This window comes from Sapajus apella, unplaced genomic scaffold (assembly GCF_009761245.1).
Source record: "Sapajus apella isolate SASKATOON/1434 unplaced genomic scaffold, GSC_monkey_1.0 scaffold194, whole genome shotgun sequence".
NCBI lineage: Eukaryota > Metazoa > Chordata > Mammalia > Primates > Cebidae > Sapajus > Sapajus apella.
Window position 1 is genome coordinate 455,274 of NW_022437134.1, and position 23,870 is coordinate 479,143.

The 23,870-nt window shown below is 41.0% G+C and overlaps 1 protein-coding gene and 1 long non-coding RNA gene across 6 annotated transcripts in view; one reads left to right on the forward strand and one right to left on the reverse strand.

The window, feature by feature from the left end:
• LOC116543729 overlaps window positions 1-4,481 on the forward strand; it is a 15,701-nt gene extending 11,220 nt beyond the window's left edge. The window contains exon 3 of the long non-coding RNA XR_004265682.1: window positions 4,425-4,481. This is a non-coding gene — a long non-coding RNA (uncharacterized LOC116543729). The remainder of the gene's footprint in view (window positions 1-4,424) is intronic.
• Window positions 1-23,870, reverse strand: part of FARP2 (FERM, ARH/RhoGEF and pleckstrin domain protein 2) — a 143,818-nt gene that overhangs the window by 89,563 nt on the left and 30,385 nt on the right. For all 5 annotated transcript variants that reach the window (XM_032269517.1, XM_032269516.1, XM_032269514.1 and 2 more), the window contains 3 exons: window positions 3,862-3,966; window positions 2,587-2,629; window positions 523-601 (listed from right to left, as the gene is read on the reverse strand). In XM_032269517.1, the coding sequence (XP_032125408.1) occupies window positions 523-601; window positions 2,587-2,629; window positions 3,862-3,966 (227 nt within the window). The remainder of the gene's footprint in view (window positions 1-522; window positions 602-2,586; window positions 2,630-3,861; window positions 3,967-23,870) is intronic.

Here is a 23,870-nt window from a genome sequence, read left to right on the forward strand (position 1 = left end):
TGACCTCAGGTGATCCACCTGCCTCAGTCAAAGAGTTGGGATTACAGGCATGAGCCATGGCACCCTGCCGTCTTTAGATCATTCCTACAAAGAATCAATCTTGAATTCAAAAGAGTAGCACAAAAGAAGTGATCCAAAATATTTCTGCTCCATAAATTCATAAGGACTAACACAGAGAACTTCTACCAATTAAGTGTATTTTGTTGATAAATACACATATATGAGCAAAATCCCTGAGAACCTTATGAACATGCATAAATCTATGTTCATCTGGAAAATATAAGTTCAAAATGACCCTAACATCCCATTCTATTTTTTATTCTCAAATCCTTACACTGAAGTCTTATTCACGTGTGTTTGTGCAAGCGTCAATTACCAACATGCTTCTTTTAACCACTCTACATTATCACTTCTCTGTGTATATTAGACTCATTTATTCTTTCAATGAGCCAGGTGCTGTGGAGATAACAGGTGAATACAAGATTCCTGCTGACAACAGCTTTAGCTCTGCAAGCTCTTTACCTTGTATATTCTTCTTGTAGCTGACCAGGATCAGGTGGAAAAAATTTTACGGCTAGGCGAAGCACCACATTCTTTGGCCCTATAACAAAAAAATTTAAACTTCACAAATAAGGTCGATCTTTGCATTTACTCTCTTTTCATACATTGCTGTATAACTGAGGTCATGCTTCCAAGTAGACTGTTAACAGCAAACCTTTTCAAATAATATTAAGAAATGTCTGCCCAGGTTTGGTGGTGTGCACCTGTAATCCCAGCCTTTAAGGCCAGGAGTTTGAGGTTGTGGTGGGCTACAACTGCACCACTGACTCCAGTCTGGGCAGCAGAGTGAGACCCTGTCTCTGAACAAAAGAAAAAACAAGGAAGCATTTCCTGTATATGAATTTATGAGTCCCAAGTACCAATGACATACTATAGGGAAATTTAAAATCTTTTGCATTAAGCAGGGATTACTCAAGAAAGCCTAAAAAGAAGTAGGAAATTGCACATTAAAAATTTTAAATATAGGCTGGATGCAGTGGCTCACATCTATAATCCCAGAACTTTGGGATGTTGAGGCTGGCGGATCACTTGAGCACAGGGGTATCAGACCAGCCTGGGCAACATGGTGAAATTCCATCTCTACCTGCCCCCCCCCCGCCAAAAAAAAAAAAAAACAACCCAAATTAGCCAGGTATGGTGGAGCATGCCTGTCCCAGCTACTTGGGAGGCCAAGGTGAGAGGATCGCTTGAGCCCAGGAGACAGAGGCTGCAGTGAGCTGAAATCATACAACTGCACTCCAGGCTGGGTGACAGAACGAGACTCTGCCTGCCCCACCCCTACACACACACACACACACACACACACACACACACACACTCTCTCTCTCTCTCTCTCTCTCTCTCTCTCTCATGCTCACTCTCTCTATATATATTTTTCCCCCAACTTATGTTTTAGGAAAAAAATAATAAAGTTAATTTTTACAGTGTTTTTTTTTTTTCTTTTCAGATGGAGTCTCACTCTGTCACCCAGGCTGGAATACAGTGGCACGATCTCAGTTCACTGCAACCTCCACCTCCCAGGCTCAAGCGATTCTCCTGCCTCAGGCTCCTAGGTAGCTGGGATTACAGGCATGTGCCACCAGCCCTGGCTAATTTTTGTGTTTTTAGTAGACACGGAGTTTCGCCATGTTGGCCAGGCTGGTCTCGAACCCCTGACCTCAGGTGATCCACCCGCTTCAGCCTCCCAAAGTGCTAGGATTACAGGGGTGAGCCACTGCGCCGGGCCACTATCAGTAGTAGTAATAAAAACATACTATTTTTGAAATCTGATTACTGTAAAGGTACATTATCTTAGTTTATATAACAAAGTTATTTTTTACTTTCCTCAGAAATCCTTGTTCTGATATGACAGTTATTTCTACATTTTTTTTTCAATTTATAATAGCAATACAAAAAATTATGGATGATTCAGACAACTACAGATTTCATATGACACAATTATAGAAGAACTGAGACGTGCTACATGATTTAATTTTAAAAATTCAATAAATAGATGAACACAAATAATTATCTTGAGACTGAGGTGGGAAGACAACTTGAACCCAGGAGGCTGCAGAGAACTGTATTCATGCTATTATACTCCAGCCTGGGCAACAAAGTGTGAGACCCTGTCTCAAAAATAATAATAGAATTGTTATTACTATATTCACAATGACAATTATGTTTATAACTGTAAAACAGTATTCACTATTTTATTAAAAGCTATTTAAAAGAAGAATCCCAATGTCTTTTCATAACCAAGGAAGAAAATTCGTACTTAATTTTTGCATATTGGTCAAAAATTAAGATGATATCAAACAGCATATACTCTTACTTCCAAATGAGAAGCAAGTCACCTAGAATCTTCTGAGTTAAATTTACTAAAACTAAACAGCAAAATGGCTTCCAAGTTTATCTGCTGTTGGTGATTACTTCCTGCTAACCATACACAGTGTTGACAATGGACATTTGAACATGTCATTTAAACATTCCCAGGACAAAGCATCTTAAACAAACAGATTTTAGAGAGTTAAACCAAGGACTTACTTCGTATTTGCTTAATGATGGGTTTCATAGGTTCAAGCCAAATCTAAAGAAGAGTTAACAGAAGAAATCCAATCTATTAAATAATGTCTCTATTTAGCAAGTATGCTATAAAAACAAAAATGGTTATGATTAAATAAATTTTTACGTCAGAAATATTTGGACTCTACCTCCCCTTTTGCAAGTTGAATCCTGATAAAACAAACGGTACAAGTAGCACAGCAATGCCTGCTTCAGGAAGCCTGGGAAGATATTAAGAGTGCTGTATTATACTGGATACCTCGATTCAGTTGCTGCTATGTACAGAATGGGTCCCAGTAATTGTTTCTGTGTATTTGTTAAAAACAAATAACTATTTGGTACTACTGCATTTGTAAACAAACTGATGAGAGGGCTTCTGCAAAAAAGAGTTACGTCATGTCACTAGAATAGGAAACTTGGATAAATCCAGTCACACCGCCAAGGGTATCCAAAAGGCTGGACAGAACTTAATGATGCTGACATGCTTTTTATTTGAACTAAAGGGTTGGTGTATGTTTCTTTTTTTTTTTTTTTTTTTTTTTTTCTGAGACGGAGTCTCGCTCTGTTGCCCAAGCTGGAGTACAGTGGTGCGATCTCAGCTGACTGCAACCTCTGCCTCCTGGGTTGAAGCGATTCTCCTGCCTCAGCCTCCCAAGTAGCTGGGACTATGGGCATGCGCCACCACATCCAGCTAATTTTTGTATTTTTAGTAAAGACGGGGTTTTACCATACTGGCCAGGATGGTCTCAATCTCTTGACCTTGTGATCTGCCCTACTTGGCCTCCTGAGGTGGTGGGATTACAGGCGTGAGCCATTGCGCCTGGCCAATGTACATTTCTTTAAAACAGTTCCATCTATAAATACTAAAACTCCACACTTTTTAAGGTTGCCTCTATTAAGTAAAATGAAGCATAACCAATTAAGTTTGCTACAAATCCACTTTCAAAATGATTTTCATATAGGATGTATGAGAGGTTGCTTTCATAACTTTTAAGAGAGTTTCCTTAGCACATGTGCTAACGAACAGAACAAAATTTAGGGAGGGTGTGAATTCAAGCTTGGATTAAAGGCAAATATATTATCTACAGCTAGCAATAATATATTCCAATAGCAAAAATATTTGACGCTGATAATGTGACAATTATGAAAGATCTTGCTGGTATCATCACAGCAGCTCAAAGGCTGCATGCCCACGCACTTCACAGGCATCCTACACATGCCTAGGGCCTGTTTCTATCACAAATCAAAAGCACTTACCCAGTAGGACTGAGTATTTTGAAACTCCAACCCGAAGTAGTCGCATTCCACCAGATTCAAACGCTTCCACACTTGTGTCAGTAATAGCTGGCCATCGCATTTAGGCTGTGTGGAAAGAGGTGGGAAAAAGAACAAGGATTGAATGACTAAACAGGAAGGGTTTATGAAAACTGTGCATAAAACTACTTCCCACACATACAACTTTATTTGTTGCTTCACTTTGTCTTCTAGTGCATAAGATTTATAAACAAAATAAAACAAAATGAGTCTAAGGTATTTGTGCTCAGAAACTGGCAACAAAATAAATAAAGCTAAAAAAATTCCTTCCATTTTATATTTAGTGTGTTTTTAGTCATAAATCTTTGTAACTTTAGGGTACAGAAACCATTTCTAGTTTTGGTAAATATTTTAACAAATAATTTTGATGTTTACACCAGGTGTGGTGGCTCACACCTATAATTCCAGCAACTTGAGAGGCTGAGGCAGGTGGGTTGCTTGAGTTTGTAAGTTTGAGACCAACCGAGGTAATACAGTGACACCTTGCCTCTACCAAAAGTTAAAAGATTTGCCAAGCATGGCGGTGCACATCTGTAGTCCCAGCTACTCAGGTGGCTGAGGTATAAGGACTGCTCAAGAAATGGGAGGGGGGGCTGCAGTGAGTCATGATCCTTTCACTGCACTCTAGCATGGGTGACAGAGTGAGATCTTGTCTCAAAAAAAAAAAATTAATATTTACTAAAAAGCTAAAGTCTTACAGTCTTTTACATAAAATCCCAGTACATATTTGATCAATAGGAAATTACAAGGAGTAAAAAAAAAATTATTTGGTAGTATTTTACATCAATGAGAAGAACGGTTTATAAAGGAGGTGGGGCAACTGACTCTTCCATTAAGGAAAACAATGGGCCGAGCATGGTGGCTCACGCTTGTTAGCCCAGCACTCTGGGAGGCTGAGGTGGGAGAATTGCGTGGGTACAGGAGTTTGAGATAAGCCTGGGCAACATGGCAAAACACCGTCTCTACAAAAAAAAAAAAAAAAAAAATTATGTATCAGCTGGGTGTAGTGACATGCACCTGTAGTCCAAGCTACTCAGGAGGCTGAGGTGGGAGGATCACCTGAGCCGGGGGGCAGAGGTTGCAGTGAGCCGAGACTGTGCCACCGCATTCCAGCTTAGGTGACAGAGTAAGACACTGTTTCAAAAAAAAAGAAGTAGAAAAATGGAAAAAGAGTTCTACTATACATTACTCACAAAATTCCAGTGGACCTAAAGACCAGAACAAAACAGAGAAGAAACTCTATAATCTTGGGAAAGGTAAAGTCTTCCTAAGCACAGCAAAAAGGAAAGATGGACAGATTTGACTAAATAAAAGTGAAAAACATCTGAATAGAAACACATTCAACAAAGTTATAATCTAGAATCACACTGAAAAAAGTTACAATTTTTTATTTTGCTCTTAATAAAGATGTACAAATGGTTATTAGGCATTTAAAAAGATACTAAATTCCTCTAATAATAAAACAGTGACATATTTTTCACCCATCAAAGAGGGTTAGAATGATGACACCAATATTGGTGTGTCTGTGAGAAACAGCCACTTTCACAGAGTGCTGAGAAGATTTAATACAATTTGTGAGGGGATAATTTGAAAATATCTTTCAATATTTAAAGTGTGGATTTACCTTTGCCCCAGCAATTCTACTCCTAGAACTTTTCCCTACAGATATTTTCATACAACTGTACAGACCTAAACACATTAAGGGCAAATTCGGTAAAGAATTGATAAAATATGCCTGGCATAGTGGCTCATGCCTGTAACCCCAGCACTTTGGGAGGCCAAAGTGGATGGATCATCTAAGGTCAGGAGTTCCAGTCCAGTCTAGCCAACATGGCAAAACCTTGTCTCTACTAAAAATACAAAAATTAGCCAAGTGTGGTGGCATGCCTGTAATTCCAGCTACTAGGGAGGCTGATGCAGGAGAAGCGCTTGAACCTGGGAGGCAGAGGTTGCGGTGAGCCATGAGCCGAGATTGCACCATTGCTCTCCAGCCTCAGCAACAAGAGCGAAACTCCGTCTCAAAAAAAAACAAAAACAAAAAAACAAAAACTGGTAAAATAATGACATATCCATAATGGACAGTTATGCAACCCTTAAAAAGAACACAGAACTCTCTATGTGTTATCATTGAATAAAATCTACAACACACAGTTTAATTAAGAAAAAAAAAGGGACTGGCATGGTGGCCTATGCCTGTGACCTCAGCACGTTGAGAAGCTGAGGGTGAGGACCGTTTGAAGCCCAGAGTCCAAGATCAGAATGCACAAGAAAGAGAGACCCTGTCTCTAAAAAAAATAAAAATTACAAGTGAAAAGAAAAAAGGCCTCCATTTCTATACAGTGTATATAATGATTCCATTTTTTTAAAAAACACACATGCCCCACGGATAAACTTCTATCTAGTTGTAAGTTTGGAAGGTTGTTCACTAAATCTTTAAAAGTAACCATCATTAAAGAACTGAGCAGAGGTGGAAGCAAGGGCATTCTTACTTCTTCACTTCTATAATGTTTGTTTGTTTGGTTTATTTATTTATTTGGATGGAGTCTCGTTCTGTCACCAGGCTGGAGTGCAGTGGCACAATCTCGGCTCACTGCAACCTCCGCCTCCTGGGTTGAAGTGATTCTCCTGCCTCAGCCTCCCGAGTAGCTGGGTCTACAAACACGCGCCACCACACTCAGCTAATTTTTGTATTTTTACTAGAGACAGTGTTTCACCATGTTGGCCAGGATGGTCTCAATCTCTTGACCTTGTGATCCACCCGCCTCAGCCTCCCAAAGTGCTGGATTATAGGCGTGGCCTGGCCTAAGGTCTCAATTTTTAATCAATAGGCATGTATCATCTTTGCAATTAACAAACAATATGTGCAAACTGGGGGAGGCAAATGTCATTGTTCCAAAGGACATTATGCTCCTTGCGGTTTAATCACCAGATTCTCACTGTGCAAGAAATAAAAACTTGCAAATCCATTGTAACAAAGAAGCATGCATAATAAAAGTACTGTACAAGGACCACCTCTTTAAAATGGGAAGGTGAGCTACAAAGTGATGTGACACTGTAAATACAATTTCTAAATAACAAAAGGGCAAATCTGGGTTGAACTTGCTCTGACATAATTGCTTAGGGCCTCCTCCAGTGAGAACTCACTCAGATGCCTGTGGGCATCTAGAGGAGGCCTGCCAGTGCTCCACAGGTGGCCCATCTAGAGTGGGGAGAATGCGGCTAGACCAGGGTTTCTGAGGCTGTTAACAAGTCAGAAACCATGAACCATGGAGTCTGCTGCACTAACTCACTGTGGCCCCAAACAACCCTACGAAGTTCTCTCAAAGACTTACCGTCTGTCCACAACTCTAGAACTGCCCTTTGCATTGCTGCTGTCCATGACCTGTTGATTTGTTTGGGAGCGTCTCTCCTACCAGACGGTAAGTTTAAAGGGCAGGGACTGCGTCTTTTCCATCCTAGTAGCTCTAGCTCACGGAAGGGGCACCACACATGGCCAGATTCCTGGACTGTCTGCCACTGCTCCCAATTCTGATGGCTGCTGTGGGAGGTGAGTGTGCATTTCAGGTGGCACTGAGAATATGAAATTCTCTTAGCTCTCCTCTCTTCTTCAACTACCTGGCTGCCCCACTGTGAGTCAATGGGGAGGTCAGGGTTCACAGTCCTACCTGAGCCCCTCCGCTTCCTAGGGTAGTGCAGCCAGGGTTTGCTTCAGGAGGCCTGCCTGACTACACTGATGAAGGCAATATACACTAACCGTGCAAGTGCAGGCATATTCACAAGACACCTGTTAACCAGCAAGGTCCAACACCCAGAAGAGGGTTTGTAAATATGGGCCCAAAAAGTCACAGTTACATGTGTATTCATAAATATACACACATACGTATGTATGTGTGTTTAAACTTCAGTGCAGGGAGGATGATCTTTTCATGAATGGTGCCAGGGAAACTGCATATCCATAGAGGAGAAAATAAGCACTGACTCCAACCTCACACCATGCACAAAATTCATTCAACATGAATCACGGAAAGGACAAAAAAGCTTGGGGAGGGGCAAATATTTCTCAAACAGGACACAAAAAACACTAACCCCCACCCCCAAGATACTGACTACCTGAAAATTACAACCTGTACATCAAAAGACACTGTTAAGGCAGGAAAAGGGCACACCACAAGCTAGAAGATATTTGCAATACAAAAATTTAACAAAGGGGCTGGGCATGGTGGCTCAGGCCCTGTAATCCCAGCACTTTGGGAGGCCGAGGCAGATGGATAATGTGAGATCAGGAGTTTGGGACCAGCCTGACTAAAAATACAAAACTTTTACTACTCTCTACTAAAACTACAAAAATTAGCCGGGTATGGTGGTGTGTGCCTGTAGTTCCAGCTACTTGAGAGGCTGAGACATGAGAATTGCTTGAACTTGGGAGGAAGAGGTTGCAGTGAGCTGAGATCACACCACTGTAATCCAGCCTGGGCCATACAGCGAGACCCCATCTTAAAAACAAACAAAAACAAACCCAACAAAGATCTTGGAGCCAACAAATATTAAGATCTACATATCATAAGGAAAAACCAGACAAACCAAGTAAAGATAAATGGGCCAAAAGACTTAAATAGGCATTTCACAAAAGAAGATATTCAAATGGCCAATAAACAATGAGAAAAGTTGGACAATATTACATCAAGGAAATGCACACTAAAACCACAATGAGATACCACTACAGCCTCACTAGAATAGCTGAGAATATAAAAATAGATAATCTCAGTGTTGGCAAGGAGGTGGAACATCTGGAGTCTCAAATACTGTAAATTTGTATGATTCTGGAAAACTGATAGTATTTACTAAAGCTGTACAAAAGTATAACCTATAACCTAGGAATGCCAGTCCTGGGTATAAACCCAACAGGAATGTCTGTTTATAGAGATCTAAAGACATGTTCAAGAATGTTCACAGCAGTTTTATTCATAGTAGCTCAAAACTGGAACTACCAAAATATCAATTAAACAGCAGAATGGATAAATGGTGATTTGTTTTTACAATGGAATACTGCCCAGCAATGAACAAGCAAGCAAGCCACAGTTATACCAACAATACTGATAAATTTCAGAGTACATAATCTATACATGTATATGATAAATACATACATATATGAAATTCACGATCTGGCAAAACTAATTTATAATGCTAAAGATCAAAACGGTGGTATTTTTGGGGGTCATAACTGAGACAGGCACAGGGAGCCTGTTCTACACCATTCTCCCATTCTCTGGGTAGGGATACATATGTGTTTACAAATGTAAAATTATCAAGCTGCACACATAAGATACATGCACTTTCTTTTTTTTTTCTTTGAGATGGAGTTTTGCTCTGTCACCAGGCTGGAGCGCAGTGGCGCAATCTCGGCTCACTGCAACCTCCGCCTCCCAGGTTCAAGGGATTCTTCCACCTCAGCCTCCCGAGTGGCTGGGACTACAGGTGCATGCCACCATGCCTGGCTAATTTTTATATTTTTAGTAGAGATGGGCTTTCACTATGTTGGCCAGGATGGTTTCCATCTCTTGACCTCGTGATCCGCCCGCCTTGGCCTCCCAACGTGCTGGGATTACAGCACGCGCGTGAGCCACCGCGCCTGGCCATGTGCACTTTCTTATGTAAGTTATACCTGAATAAGAAAGTAATTAAAAGGAATAAAGGTTAAAAAAAAAACCTTTGAAGTTCATGAAAATTGATCTTTCACATTTTATAGTAATCCTCTCCACAAAAATCTCTGAGCTGTGAACTTCGCCTCTTCTTGATACACCAAGAGCTCACAACTCAATGAAGCAGCTGATTCTACCACTGGACAGCTCTGCTTAAAAATAATTCATAGCCTTTTATCTAAATGTCTCTCCAACCTCTGCCTCCCTAAATCCTCACCTAATCAATCTCTTTTAGACACAGTTCAGCTTATCAAGGTCCCTTTTAAAATGGTCACCCAGAACAGAACACATTATTACAGAAATCACCCAAAAAAAGACAAGTTTGGTACAGTACCAAACACTATGAAGCACACTATGAAGTTTGATCACTTAACATCGATCACTATATGCAAATTAAGTTAATTAACAAAACTGTATACTCCATAACAAATTTTCTAAGGGGACTACACCAAAACATACATCAATCTAGTTTAATTTTTTAATAAATCATTTTAAAAGTACTAAACATAAAAAGAGAGATAATTTGTAGGCAATGTTTCAGGAGGGCAGAAACCATATTATGAACTTTGTTCAATAATTAGATCACCATACTCTTGGAGACTTTCAACAGAGTTATCCCTGAGGATGGAATCCCAAGCAGTTTCTTGATATTTCAACTTGATTGTTGAAAGAAAAAAAAACACTGTCAGAGAGCCCTTTTTGTCCCCCACATAGGAGACACTCAGCTGTCTATTGACGAATAAACAAACCCCTTAATAACTGAAACACTTTTTTTATGACCATAAATACTGAAGTCCAACCTGAAGTAAGCTGCTAAAAGGTGGGTAACTCATCATGACCAGAAGTAGCAGGCAGTATGTGAGGTGTAATGCAGGCCACAAAGAAAGGCTCTGCAAACAGGGAACACTAAGTCCCAGCCAGGTGACCACCGGCTTCCAGCCATTCTTGAGCTGCCCTCAATGGCATAAATGCGTGGTTTCCAAGGATGTCAAGAGAAAGATGTTGACCTGTTATTTTTCAAATCTAAAGAAGACCAAAATAGAAGAAATAGGTTTATGAACAGTTTAGACTTTATAGCTAAATGTAAGGAAGAATTGATGGTCAAGTGATAAATATAAAATAAGGCACAGAGATATATTTTTAGCTCTTTGAACTTTTTGGTGTATTGTATAATCATCTCTAAAACAGTACCAACAGCCATCTGAGCCAAGGGTCAGGCATCCTTTGCTGTAGGTGGAAGAGGGGCAGGTATTCTCCAGGCCATTTACGGCTCCTGAGTTGATCACAAGGAACTGGTTTCCTCACACTGTCCTAAGAGCAGAGGGTTTGGAGCGGGAATCCTGGTTTCTACTTGGTGGGTAGAAACCCACTTAGCCTCGGCTTCCTCAGTTGAAGAACACACACAACTCTTACCTTGAATGGGTTTTATGGGAGTGTAATAAGGTAGCACAGGAGAGCTGCTCAGCACACGCCTGGCACACAACATCTCCAAATCCAATACTGCTGCTTGCTGTTTGCCCACACAGAATCACATGGGCATCACCAGAAAACATCACACACAGCGAGGGCTCATGCCCCTCCTGAGTAGGGTTCATTCGGAACAGGTCCTCAAGCATGCAAAGCAGCTTCTTAATAAGGTCTACACAGAGTAAGACTACAGATGAGAGGAAGAGCCCTTTGATTCCACGATGGGTACGTGTAACTCAACACAGCATCCAATAATTTTTTTCCTGCCAACATGTAAACCATATTTTAAAAAATCACAATATTTTCCATAATGTATTTTAAAGAAACCAAACTTTCAGAATATTTTTCAAGACTTCTTGCCAAAGTGATTTTTCACAGGTTCAATCTCCATAATTTGCATCGGTGCTTTATGACCTGGACAGTAGCTCATTAAGTGTCACAATCAGTTCTATTTTGAGTGTCCCTTGTATCAGTCACATGTCCATTTTTACCCTTTCAAATTTTCTCGACTTAAAACGTACCTTCTGGTCCTAAAAATACAGAAACTCACTATCAAGAGGACTATAATAATCACCGCATGTTCCCAAAGTAACACATGATCAGATGACACAAGACTCTCCCTGCACTAGGCTGGAAGGGCCTCACAGCCACTTAGAGCACGGGCATCATCCAGATGCTCAAAATCAAAGAAAGCAATGGCATCACATTCTGTTTCCTGCTGAACTCAACAGCGACTCAAATCATAACTGTGTTTCAAATACTAGGCTGGAGGAGAAACAGGATTAAGAACACAGTATTAAAAATATAAGTTAAAAAGCAAAATTTTGTTCAATGTTTCCAGTTTTCTAGTTGGTCATGGTGTTAAAATCCTTTTCCAGGCTTAGGTATAAAGCATATTGTTAAAATTCACATTTATAAAACTATTAAAGACTTTGTCTGGATGAAAATAGGTGACTAAGGCTTGGCTAACAAAGTACTTCTTTATTCTTTGTCCTAAGCTCTGTGGGAAAATTCTTCTTGATTTTGTCCTTTAGCTTGTTTCATGTGCTCATTTACGGCTCACTTGCCAATTATAACTCTTCTATCTAGATGGCCACTCCTACTACAGAATTCACATCTGTACTGTTAGTTTCATTACTTAAGATTTTTATTGTTTAATAATTAGATCAACCCCAAATTTCCTTTTATGTTATACTGTACAATGAAAATAATCTTGAGAGCTCAAAAGGAAACTGTAGCTACATTCTTTGAAAGGTCACCAACATTTTTGATAGGCATTTCACTCTCATTTTGGCATATTTTCAAATCTTGGGTTCTCACAATTCCTAAAATATTGTACACATAACTTCTCCAAATTGCACTAAAAATCATAAAGAGTAGTGTTAAATCTGACAGTATAAAAGATGTTAACTGCTACTTCTGCTGCTTTTTTTTTTTTTTTTTTTTTTGAGATGGAGTCCCGCTCTGTTGCTCAGGCTGAAGTTCGTTGTGTGATCTTGGTTTACTGTAACCTCTGCCTCCTGGGTTCAAGCGATTCTCCTGCCTCAGCCTCCTAAGTAGCTGGGATTGCAGGCACACACCACCACACCCAGCTAATAGTTTTTGGATTTTTAGTAGAGACAGGGTTTTACTATTTTGGCCGGGCTGGGCTCGAACTCCTAACCTCTGGTGATCCATCTGCCTCAGCCTCCCAAAGGGCTGGGATTACAGGTGTGAGCCACCATGCCCAGACTGCTGCTTCTGTTTCTAAGGGAAGGGTTCTGTATCATACAGGGACAAATGAATCCCCAGGTACTTCATCTTTCTAGACTAAAGAGACCAGCTGGCATATAAATCATCTCTACCATAAGATGTGGGAAAAAATGAGCTTATGCATCAATGGATTCATTCATACCCTAGCTCTTCTACAATCGTTTCCCTTAAACTACTCAAGGAAACTGTACAACATGAAATCCCCCAATTGGAACCTGTTAATATTGGTGACTCAGTTACCTATTTATTGCCTTTCCATTCCAAACCCACCCTTCTTTACCCTGCTTGCGACACAGGAGCAGGACCCTTTAGACATTCCTTCCACACCAGCTGGCTTTGCCAATAGAGGGCTCTGTGAAGATAAGACAAGAAGGGCCTTCTCTCCTCACTTCTGGGGCTTTGGCTTTCTTGCTAGCTGTCTTCAGGAGGGCCAGTGGCTCACACCATCCTGTGGGTTTCACTGGCACTCCAGTCCAACTGGTGGGCGGTTTCCTCCCTGCCAGCCGGTTCCTGGACACCTTAGTGAACTTCACCATCTAATGGGTCTGCACCTCAGTCTTCTGGGAGGGGACCTCTTTCAAGTTTGCTGCTTCTTGGGTATTCCTTCCCTCAGCCCTGGGGTGGCAACTGCTCATCACATCTCTTGGCCCTGTATTCTTCATCATTTCCCTCCCATCTTAGTAGTTAATCCTCTGTTGCTGGTTAATCATTATCTCTATTAAATTTCCCAGTTCAAATTACTGGTACAGTTTCTGTCTCCTGACTGGACCTTGAATGACTCAATGGGTATATTATGGAAAATGACTATACAGCTTTAACATCTTGAGCTTGGAAAAAAAGGGTTCTTCCTCAAGAGTGGGGAAAAAAAAAAAGCCAAATCCATAGTGGTCCTCCTAACTACTGCAATGTAGTGGTAGCTGAAGCTCTGCATGAGATGAGGTTGAAAACTGGAAGTATACTCATTAAATAGAGATTCACTTGGCATCTATTCTGCTAGTTAGTGAACTGAATTCCCAAATTCATCAGGAGAAGAAAACTGTGTCTTTGGCTGGGCGTGGTGGCTCAGGCCTGTAATCCCAGCACTTTGGGAAGCCGAGGTGGGAGAATCACGAGGTCAAGAGTTCGAGACCAGCCTGGCCACTATGGTGAAACCTCGTCTCTACTAAAAATACAAAAATTAGCCAGGTGTGGTGGTGTGCACCTGTAATCCCAGCCACTCAGGAGGCTGAGGCAGAAGAATCACTTGAACCCAGGAGGCGGAGGTTTCAGGAAGCCAAGACTGCGCCACTGTACTCCAGCCTGGGCGACACAGCTAGATTCTGTTTCAAAAAAGAAAAAGAAAAGAAAATTGTGCCTTCTAGTGCTCTCAGGAGTAGGGGAAGGTGGGCCCAAGAACGCAGAGCCTGCAATGAGCTTCCTAACAGAGAGCCCAGTAGAAGTGTGGAGGGGATTGCCATCTCAGCACAAAAGGAGGTGAGGTAGAACACTCACCGATTAGCTTTTTTTATGTCTGTTAAAGTCTTCCTCCACCTGGGCAAGGGCACATCAAGAAGGACACACCCCAAGGTGAAGGAGGCTCCGTTTTACTATACAACCCCATTTCCCCAACATAGTCACAGACAGTGTACCACGAATATCAGCAGCCAAAGAAGAAACCTGCTACTAACTGGCTTGTTTTAGGAGTTGGGCACACAACATATCATTATTTTCTTCTTTCTTGTCTTTCACTTAGCATCTGGGAAAAAGCAAAACGGAAGAGTAGCTTAGTTCAGCAGTAAAATCTCTCAAAGCAGGGTCTTAAGCAATTCCTTTCTTTCTTCATCATTAACCAAAAGAGGTTCCAGTAGCTTGCCTGTCCTTACTTGTGTGTACTTGTGAAAACTCACACAAAAAGGAAATGTGTCTGTCAGCATCCCCACCCACTCATTATGGCCAGGACGCAGTTCACTCCCACGGTCCTGTGGCCAGGTGGCTGTCATTTTCAGAAGGGAAGACTGCCTGGGAAATCAAATAGCAGCCTTTAAAAAAGGCCAACAAGATCATTATTGATCAACCTGAACCTCATTTGCAAAAATACACAGACACTAAGAATGGTTAGACATTTAAACCAAACTCTTGAACTATAGAGACCTATCTGAAAAGCAGAGAAATTAGCCACCAAAGAATGAGTAAACATGGTACACCAAAGAAAACATAATCTAAAAAAATAAGATCCTATGTATAACTACTGCATTTGTATAAAAACAAAAATGAGAAATTAAAATTAAATAAAAAAGTAAGATTCTCAAGAAGGTCAGTGTTAGAGGTAAAGGTATTCATAAAATGAGAGGAGACTGGAAAAAGAATCCAATTAATTAATGAAAAGGGTTGACTCCAGAAACCAAACCTCAACAGGAGACCGAAACAACAGATGGCCAAGACTTGAATCTGAATCAGTGGTGTGGAAAAATAAATAGATGCATTCTTCTAGAGACAAAAATGATGAAAGAAAATGCAAATTCAGGAATCGCAAATGTGTCTACGAGGAACCCAGGAGAGGGGCTGTAGCAGATACTGGGGTGTGATAATCCAGAAGACACTTGGTGACTCCTGTCCTGAAGATGGCAGTGTCAGCTGACATCTCCTTAGTCATTTGCTGGACTTGCTCAAAATCAAAAAGGTAAAGACACAAAAAAGTGAACTTTATTTTCAGCAAAACCTGGAAAATCTCAAATTGTGCACCGCAAAATTGTGGAGAAGAGCACCACCAGCACAATGCCACGGGGCCAACTTCAGCAGAAGCCCCAAGAACACTTATCAAAGGTGAAGGGCACATTGAGGTGCAAAACTTAAGTCCCTTGCTTGTAAGAGTAAGGGTGGGAAGAGATTTAAGTAGCAGGGTCCAAGTGGGGGCCCAGTTTGGCTGGGAAAAGCAGAGGTGACAGACTAAAGAAGAAGTCTTAAGCAAGTCACCCACACACCAACCTCAAGCCAGGGCATCAACTTTACATTTCAACTAGTCTATGACCAGCCAGTCCCCAAGAGAACCTCCTTAAAATAGCCAACCTGTGAATAACTTACCTGCTTCAAAGATGGGTGATCAAAATAGACTAAGCACTACAAACATTCAAAGGTATTCAAGATAAAAAAGAAATAGAAAAAGAAATCAGATGAACACTCAGCAAAAAATTGTTGCCTCATAGAGATGAAAACTGTGACCAAAATTTCACCATGATATTAAAAACTATTTAATAAAGCAATTGCCTCTGTAACACAAACGCACAAAATTATAATACTGGAGCTCTATAAAGAGAAGGAAAGACAACAGTTAGTTACTCAAAGGAAGTGGATCACCTGGGTGAGAATTCTTGAGCTCCTGTGTAACCCTGAGTAAGATTTTAAATTGGACTGTCTGATTGAGTTGTAAGATGTCTTAGTTGGTTCAGGCTGCTATAACAAATACACCATAGACTGGGTGGTTTTAGTAAAAAAAACATTTATTTCTCATAGTTCTGGAGGCTGGAAGTCTGCGGTCAAGCTCGCAGTAGAGAGTTTCTGGTGAGGGTATGAGGCTTGGTTTACAGATGGCCATTTTCTTGTATTCATAAGTGAAATAGAGCTGAGACAGGAAGAAAATTCCCTTATGTCTCTTCTTCTTCTAAGTCCAAAGAGTTTTTTGTTTGTTCTTGTTGTTTCTTTTTTTCAAGACAAAGTATTGCTCTGCCATCCAGGCTGGAGTGCAGTGGCGCAATCTTGGCTCACTGCAACCTCTGCCTCCCAGGTTCAAGCAATTCTCCTGCCTCGGCCTCCCAAGTAACGGGAATAACAGGCACTTGCCACAATGTCCAGCTAATTTTTGTATTTTTACTGGAGACAAGGCTTCACCATGTTGGTCACGCTGGTTTTGAACTCCTGACCTCAAATGATCTGCCCACCGTGGCCTCCCAAAGTGCTGGGATTACAGGCATAAGCCACCTCACCCAACCTCATGTCTATTCTTAAAAGGTCACTAATCCACACTCGTGGGGGCTCCAGCCTCGTGACCTAATCACCCCAAAGTCTTATCCGCAAATACCATCATATTGGAGGTAAAGCTTCAATATACAACTTTTAGGAGGACACAAACACCCAGTCCACAGCATTAGAGTTATTTTTTATTATTTTTTGAGACAGGGTCTCACTCTGTTACCCAAGCTGGAGTAGAGTGGCATGATCACGGCTCACTGCGGCCTTGATCTCCTGGGCTCAAGCAATCCTCCTACCTCAGCCTCCCAAGTAGCTAGGACTCTAGGCATGTGCCACCATACCTGGTTAATTTTTTTGTTTTTGGTAGTGATGAGACCCTGCTATGTTGCCAGGCTATAAGAATTATTTTAAAATATATATTCTAGATATAAGTTCCTTATCAGATATATCTTTTGCAAATATTTTCTCTCATTATTTTTAGTTTCTTAATAGCATCAGTTGTAGCACAAATTTTTTTTTAATGAAGATCGATTTATTTTTTTCTTTTGTCACTTAGGTTTCCTTCTAAGAGTTTTATATTTTATAGTCTCAACTCTGATATTTATATTACTGATCCATTTTAAATTAGCTTTTGAATATGGTGTGAAGGATCCAAATTCATACTTTGCATGTGGATATTCACTTGTCTAGGCACTATTTGTTGAAGACCATTAGTTCTCCCATTTAATTGTCTTGACTTACTTTTTGAAAATATCAATTGAACAAAAATGTAAGGGCTTATTTGTGGACTCTCTAGTCTGTTTCACTGACCTATAAGTCTATCCTTATGCCATACCACATTGCCTTGATTACTGTAGCTTTATAGTAAGTTTTGCTACAGAAAAGTGTAAGTCCTCCAACATTCTTCTTTTGTGAGATTGTTTTTGGCTATTTTAGGTTTTGGCTATCCGCTGCACTTCTATATACATTTTAAGATCCACTGTCAATTTCCACTAGAAAGCTAGCTGGGATTTTGATGGCCAATCACATTGAATCTGTAGAGCCGTTTGAGAGCATTGCCATCTTAACAATATTAAGTTTTCTGATCCATGAACACTGTGTGTCTTTCAACTTATTTAGATTATCTTTGATTTTTTTCAAAACTTTTATAATTTTCAGTGGAGAAGTTTTAAGGTTCTTTTGTTAAATTGAATCCAAAGTATTTTATTATTTTTAATGCCACTGTAAATAAAACAATTTTGTTAATTTTATTTTGGAACGGTTCATTGCTGGTGTATAGACATACAATCTATCTTGTATCCTGCAACCTTCCTGAAATTGTTTATTAGTTCTAATAGTTTTTTTTTTTAAAAGGTAGATGTCTTAACATTTTCTATATATAAGGTAATGTCTTCTGTAAAAATAGTTTTACCTCCTTTCCAATGCGGATGTCCTCCCTCTCTTCCTTTCTTTTTTCCTTCCTCCTTTCTTTTCTTTTTTCCTAATTGCTCTAGCTAGAGCCTCTACTACTGGGTAAGTTTTTCGAAAAGTCTCTGTATCTCAGTTTTCCCAAGTATAAAAAAGAATAATAGTGCTAATGGAGAGGACCAAATAAAATAATGCAAACAAGATGTCTTAGAAGAGCAACTAGAATGTGGTGAACACTCAATATTAGCCATTAGGTTGTATGTAAAAACACACTTATTCCTAGATTACAGTAACCAGTTAAACACACACACACACACACACACGCACACACACACACACACACACACACACACTCTTAAATGATTTAGAAAGGCTGAAAATGAAAAAATGGCATGGGTATCCCAAGCATATTTAAAATAAAAAACAACAACAAAAAAAGCAAGGGGACCTTGGTTACATGGTTGAATTTAGGCCAAAAAGTTACTAAGTGATTCAAAAAAAGGACACTTATTAGAGGAAAAAGTGTTATTGAAACCATGCCCCAAATGGTTAAAGAAACCAGTGACTAACAGGAATGTTTGAGTTACGGGATGGCAGATAAGAAAAAAGCAGCTTGCTGAAACTCCCTCTGCTTGTAAGATAACAAACCTGGCTGAAATTGCTGGGAACCAAGGTGACCAACTGGAGTCTTTGCAGAAGGAGCTTGCTGACATCACAGCTCGAATTTCTTCACGTTTCATACTCACTTGCCATGAATTTGCAGATGCAATGCATGAGGAAGCATGAAGAGATAGCTGCACGTGCCCAGGGGACTTTCGAAATCTCCCCTTTCCCTTTGACAATCACTAACTAACCTTTAAATGCTTCCCCCAAAATCTCTCCCTTAAATAAACTGTCTTACAGACAGAATGGGGAGACAGATCTGAGCTGGCCTCCTGTCTCTTTGTTGGTTGACTGGCAATAAAGCTTTTCTTTTCTTATAATCCAGTGCTGAGCGGGGTGCAATGACTCACGCCTGTAATCCCAGGTACCCAAGAGAATCAGGCTGGGGGTGACTTGGGGCCAGGAGTTTAAAGCCAGCCTGAGGATTAATAGTGGGACCCCATCTCAAAAAATATTTTTAAATTATTTTTTAATTGGCTGGGTGTGGTGGGGCACGCCTGTAGTCCCAGCTACTTGGAAGGCTGAGATGGGTGGGTCACTTAAGCCTCAGAGTTCAAGGCTGCAGTGAGTTATGTTTATGCTAATGCACTCCAGCCTGGGTGATGGAGCAAGACCTCATCTCTAAAAAAATCAAATCAAAACAAGCTGGTGCCATATGCTTGTCAGGCAGCCAGGCCTTTTGCTCAGTAACATTATGTCCATTAAGATATAACAGTTATATATATCTCTGGACAAATAACCACAGTGTTGACATTCATAAAATAAAAATTACAGGAGGTCAAAAGAGAAATATATATACGCACATTCACAATGGGAAGCTAATTCTTCTCAGTACTTAAGTAACCAAAAGGACAAAAGTAGTGATACAGATGGGGTGTGTGTATATAAAAGTCCACAAACAAGTGCAAAAAATGTCTGGAGGAGTTAAATGGATATGGCCTAAATGTTGAAGATGCTGATTCTGGGTGTGGGCAAATAGGTGATTAAAATTTTTCTTTCTCTTTTTTTGAGGCAAGGTCTGGCTCTGTTGCCCAGGCTGGAGTGCAGTGGTGCAATCATGGCTCACTGCAACCTTCATCTCTGGGGCTCAGGTGATCCTCCCACCCCAGCCTCCCAAGTAGGTGGGACTACAGGCATGAGCCACCATGCCTGGAGAATTTTTGTATTTTCAGTAGAGAGAGCTTTGTTATGTGGCCAAGGCTTGTTTCAGGCTCCTGAGCTCAAGTGATCCACTTTCCTGGGCCTCCAAAAGTGCTGGGATTGTAGGTGTGAGCCATTGTGCCCATCCTACTCATTTATATTGCCTGAATTTTTTGTTTGATGTATAAATTTTTTAATTTAAGAAATATACGAAAAAAATTTTCTCGGATAAAATATGTACAACACACAGCATAATACTATTATTTTATAAACCACTTGACACGAATAATTTAAAAAGCAGCATCAATTTCCTAACTGAGGAAAATTAAGAGCAATAAGAGTTTTAGTTTTTATAACCTATTTTAGAGCAGCCATTTTTCAAAACAAGTTTGCCTTCCTCTACTCAGTTTTCTCCAAATTTGATTCCTCTAAATAAGTAAAATTTGAGCATTCATTATGAAATCCTGTGTTCTACTAAGAGCTGATGAAAGACTTGCAAATGGTTGTTTTTATGTTAATATACTGACAAGTCCAATTTTATATTTCATTTCTTAATACAATTAATACAATTATTAAATTTAGGACATCTTTCTATTATTTTATATGTTTTTAAGAAATTTAAAATTGATGTAAATTGAAGCCAGAAGCAACAACTGTAACGCAGAATGACCTTGATTTAACATGTTTAAAAGAGCTCACTGTGCACTTTCAGCATGTGTGTTCCAACATCTCTCGAGGACAGTAATGTCCAGAGCCTTTAAACCATGTTCGAGTTGCCGTAATTGAACACTGCTTTAGTAGAAAAGAGGCTCTTCTTCTGTTACAAAGATCTGACTTTAAATTTCAAATATCTTTTTTTTTTTTTTTTGGCTAGCATAACAAAATATTTCTTTCTTTCTTTTTTTAATAAATTATCAATACATGCAAAAAACATGGATGCATATTAGTGAGGATCAAAAAATCTAAAAAGTGTAATTATGAGAAAACATCATGAATATCTAAAACCAGGTGATTAAGAAAGAATTTTTTTCATAATCAGGAATATTATATTTATTTTAGAGAAATATATTTTAGATTAATCCATGAATTTAATCAGTTGCATCTCCAGGATAAGAACATCTCCAGCTTTTGAGAATTTTATTAGTTTCAGGCAAGTATTTAAGATTGTGGATCAAGGAGGAAAGAATATCTTTCTGACTTTCCTAGAAACCAGAAAAAGCCTTTAAGTAGGACTGGGATCCCCTCTGCCACTGTGGCAAAAAGAAGCTGCTACACAAAGTGCAAAACTGTACATGGAAGGCATCACTCATGTGCATAAAACATTTTGGAGCACCCCAATAACAATAGTTTGGACGGGGCAACAGATACTTTTCATGTTTCTCTTTAATGACCAGTCTAAATTTCTCCAAGAATAAAAGTCCAAAAGTTGAAGACTGGTGACAGTTTAGAAAAGCTCTGTCTCTGGGTGACTGTAATGTCACCCAAAGGCTTCCAGTAGGTCATGGTGAATGCCAAGTGTCAAAGATATTCTGACACTTGGCATTCGCCAGACCTATTGTGATAACAGCGGTGGCTTCACAGAAGGGCAATGTTAGCATCTTCTGGAAGGTCACAGCAATGGCCCCTTGCACCTGGTGCACTGAAAAGGGCTCACATTCCTTGAGGACATAGCAGCAACCTTCCTTCTCACCAAGCCCAGTGCCCGAGAATCCTTCACTTGGATGCTTAAGGAGCCTCTCAAACTCCACATGACCCCAAACCAAAGCAGCTCTCCCCACCCTAGTGCAGGACATGGGAGCTCAGGCCCAGACCTTGTGCCATCTTGGCTCCTGGGATTCTGATCCTCCACATCAGCACCAGAAAATTCTTCAGGCTCCACCTTCAAAATTTCTCCAGGATGCAACCAGTTCTCACCACCTCCCCTGTTCCCTACTATCCAAGCCATGTCCTGGGTCACTGCAATGTCACCCAAAGGCTCCACTCTTGCCCTCGCCTGGCTCTGGACCAAGTCATCACATCCTGGGTGGAGTTCCATTCCCTTCCAGGTAAGCAGAAGCCTGCCTAGATGCCATCTGCTCCATTCCCACCACATGGTCTCTTGCTAATCCCCAAACATGCCAGATGGGAGCCACCTAATGTAACCCCATAGGCCTTTGACTGACATGCAGGAAAGGACTTGGGGGGGCCTCATCAGGGGCAGCTTCATCCCCAGAAAGCTGAGGTGCTGCAGTACAAGTGTTAACCCACTGTGAACACATAATTTATGAAATAATCATGTAATTTAAAAAATATACATGTAACACTCTGTAACGTAAAAAAGCAGAATGCACTCTTTCAAAGAACAGAGATAACTATAATTCTACCATCAGCTCTCTGGAGATTCTTGATTACTTTCTATACCTAAAAATGATCAATAATGGGCCAGGCGTGGTGGCTCACGCCTGTTAGCCCAGCACTTTGGGAAGCCGAGGCAGGCAGACTGCCTGAGCCCAGGAGTTCGCGACCAGCCTGGGAAACACAGTAAAACCCCGTCTCTAAAAAAGATCAATAATGTAGAATTAGCTTCTTTATGTGATGCTGATATGACTGAAAAATGCTCCCTAGAAATGAAATGACAACAGAACCTTGAAAAGCACTGCACCCTCTAGCTGTGGAAAAGAAGGCTCTGAGGCCTGTTTTGTTCCAGGACTGAATGGAGGGGAAGAAATAAGGGTGAGAAAGAAATAGCATCATCAAAAGGTACCTGATGGAAGGGCAGGCTGATGGGACCTCAGGTGGGAGGTCCACACTCCAGAGCCAGTGAACGCTTCTCAAAGTCAGCAGTCCTCAATTCTGCCTAGAGCACCTTGAGGCATTTCCGAACAATACAACACACAGCAGCAGGCTGGGGTACAGCTGAGTCTAAAAGGCTGTGGGCATTAGAGAAGAGCAGAACCCGAGGACAAAGTGGCTGGTGGCAGCAATCAACAGGCCAGGAGTGGTGCTACTTACAGCCCACAATAGGCCGGGTACAGGGCCCAGGGCAGAGTGCGGTTTCCAGAGTAGGGAAAGGGACACAGAGAACAAAGGGACTGGCAGAACACCAGAAGCACGAGGCAATCCCCTAGGATGGGCCTGTGTGGGGGAAGGAAATGTAAGATGGCATGGCCACTTTCCAGAGCAGTCTCACAGCATCCAGTGAGGGCTGATTCGCACACACGCATGTGATGACACCCATGAGAGTGCAGCTACACAGCTGGTCACATCTAAGCATGGGGAACAAGCTCAATACTCACCAACAGGAACAAAACTGAATTCTAGGATATGTGGGAAGCAGCAGAACCACCCGGAGCTAGACATTTCAGTGTGGCCAAGCAGAACAGGCCAATAATGTCAGGCATTTCTGAAAGTACTATGTGACCAGTAGGTGTGTCCTGGGCAGCTGAGGGAAGGTCTGCAAGAGAGAACTGTGGGCCCTTCTGTCCTCTGGGGCCTGCCCTGGACTGCAATCTACATGGCCTCAGCAGGATTAGATGGGCATTCATGGCACCCTATCCTCTAGCCACAGGTCCAGGTGGGGCACCTGACCAAACTGTTTCAAAGAATCTCTTCTCCTAATCTCCAGCCCTGGAAGAGACCTATGTCCACACCCCATCATGGGGTAAGGGTTGAGATTTAAAACCCGGTCCTAACCTGCCCCAGATGGAAGCCAGCTACAGAGTGGGGATGAGTACGCTGGTCATGGAGGCCCAGAAGAGCCTGCTCAGTGGAGGCATGCCCTACCCACCCTCTCCTCCTACTGGCTTTGACCTCTTTGCGGGGAGTTGGGCCAAGAATGCAGGAATTTGAAGTTTCAGGGGAGGGATGAGAAGAACTGAAGGTTAATGACAATTCAGAGGC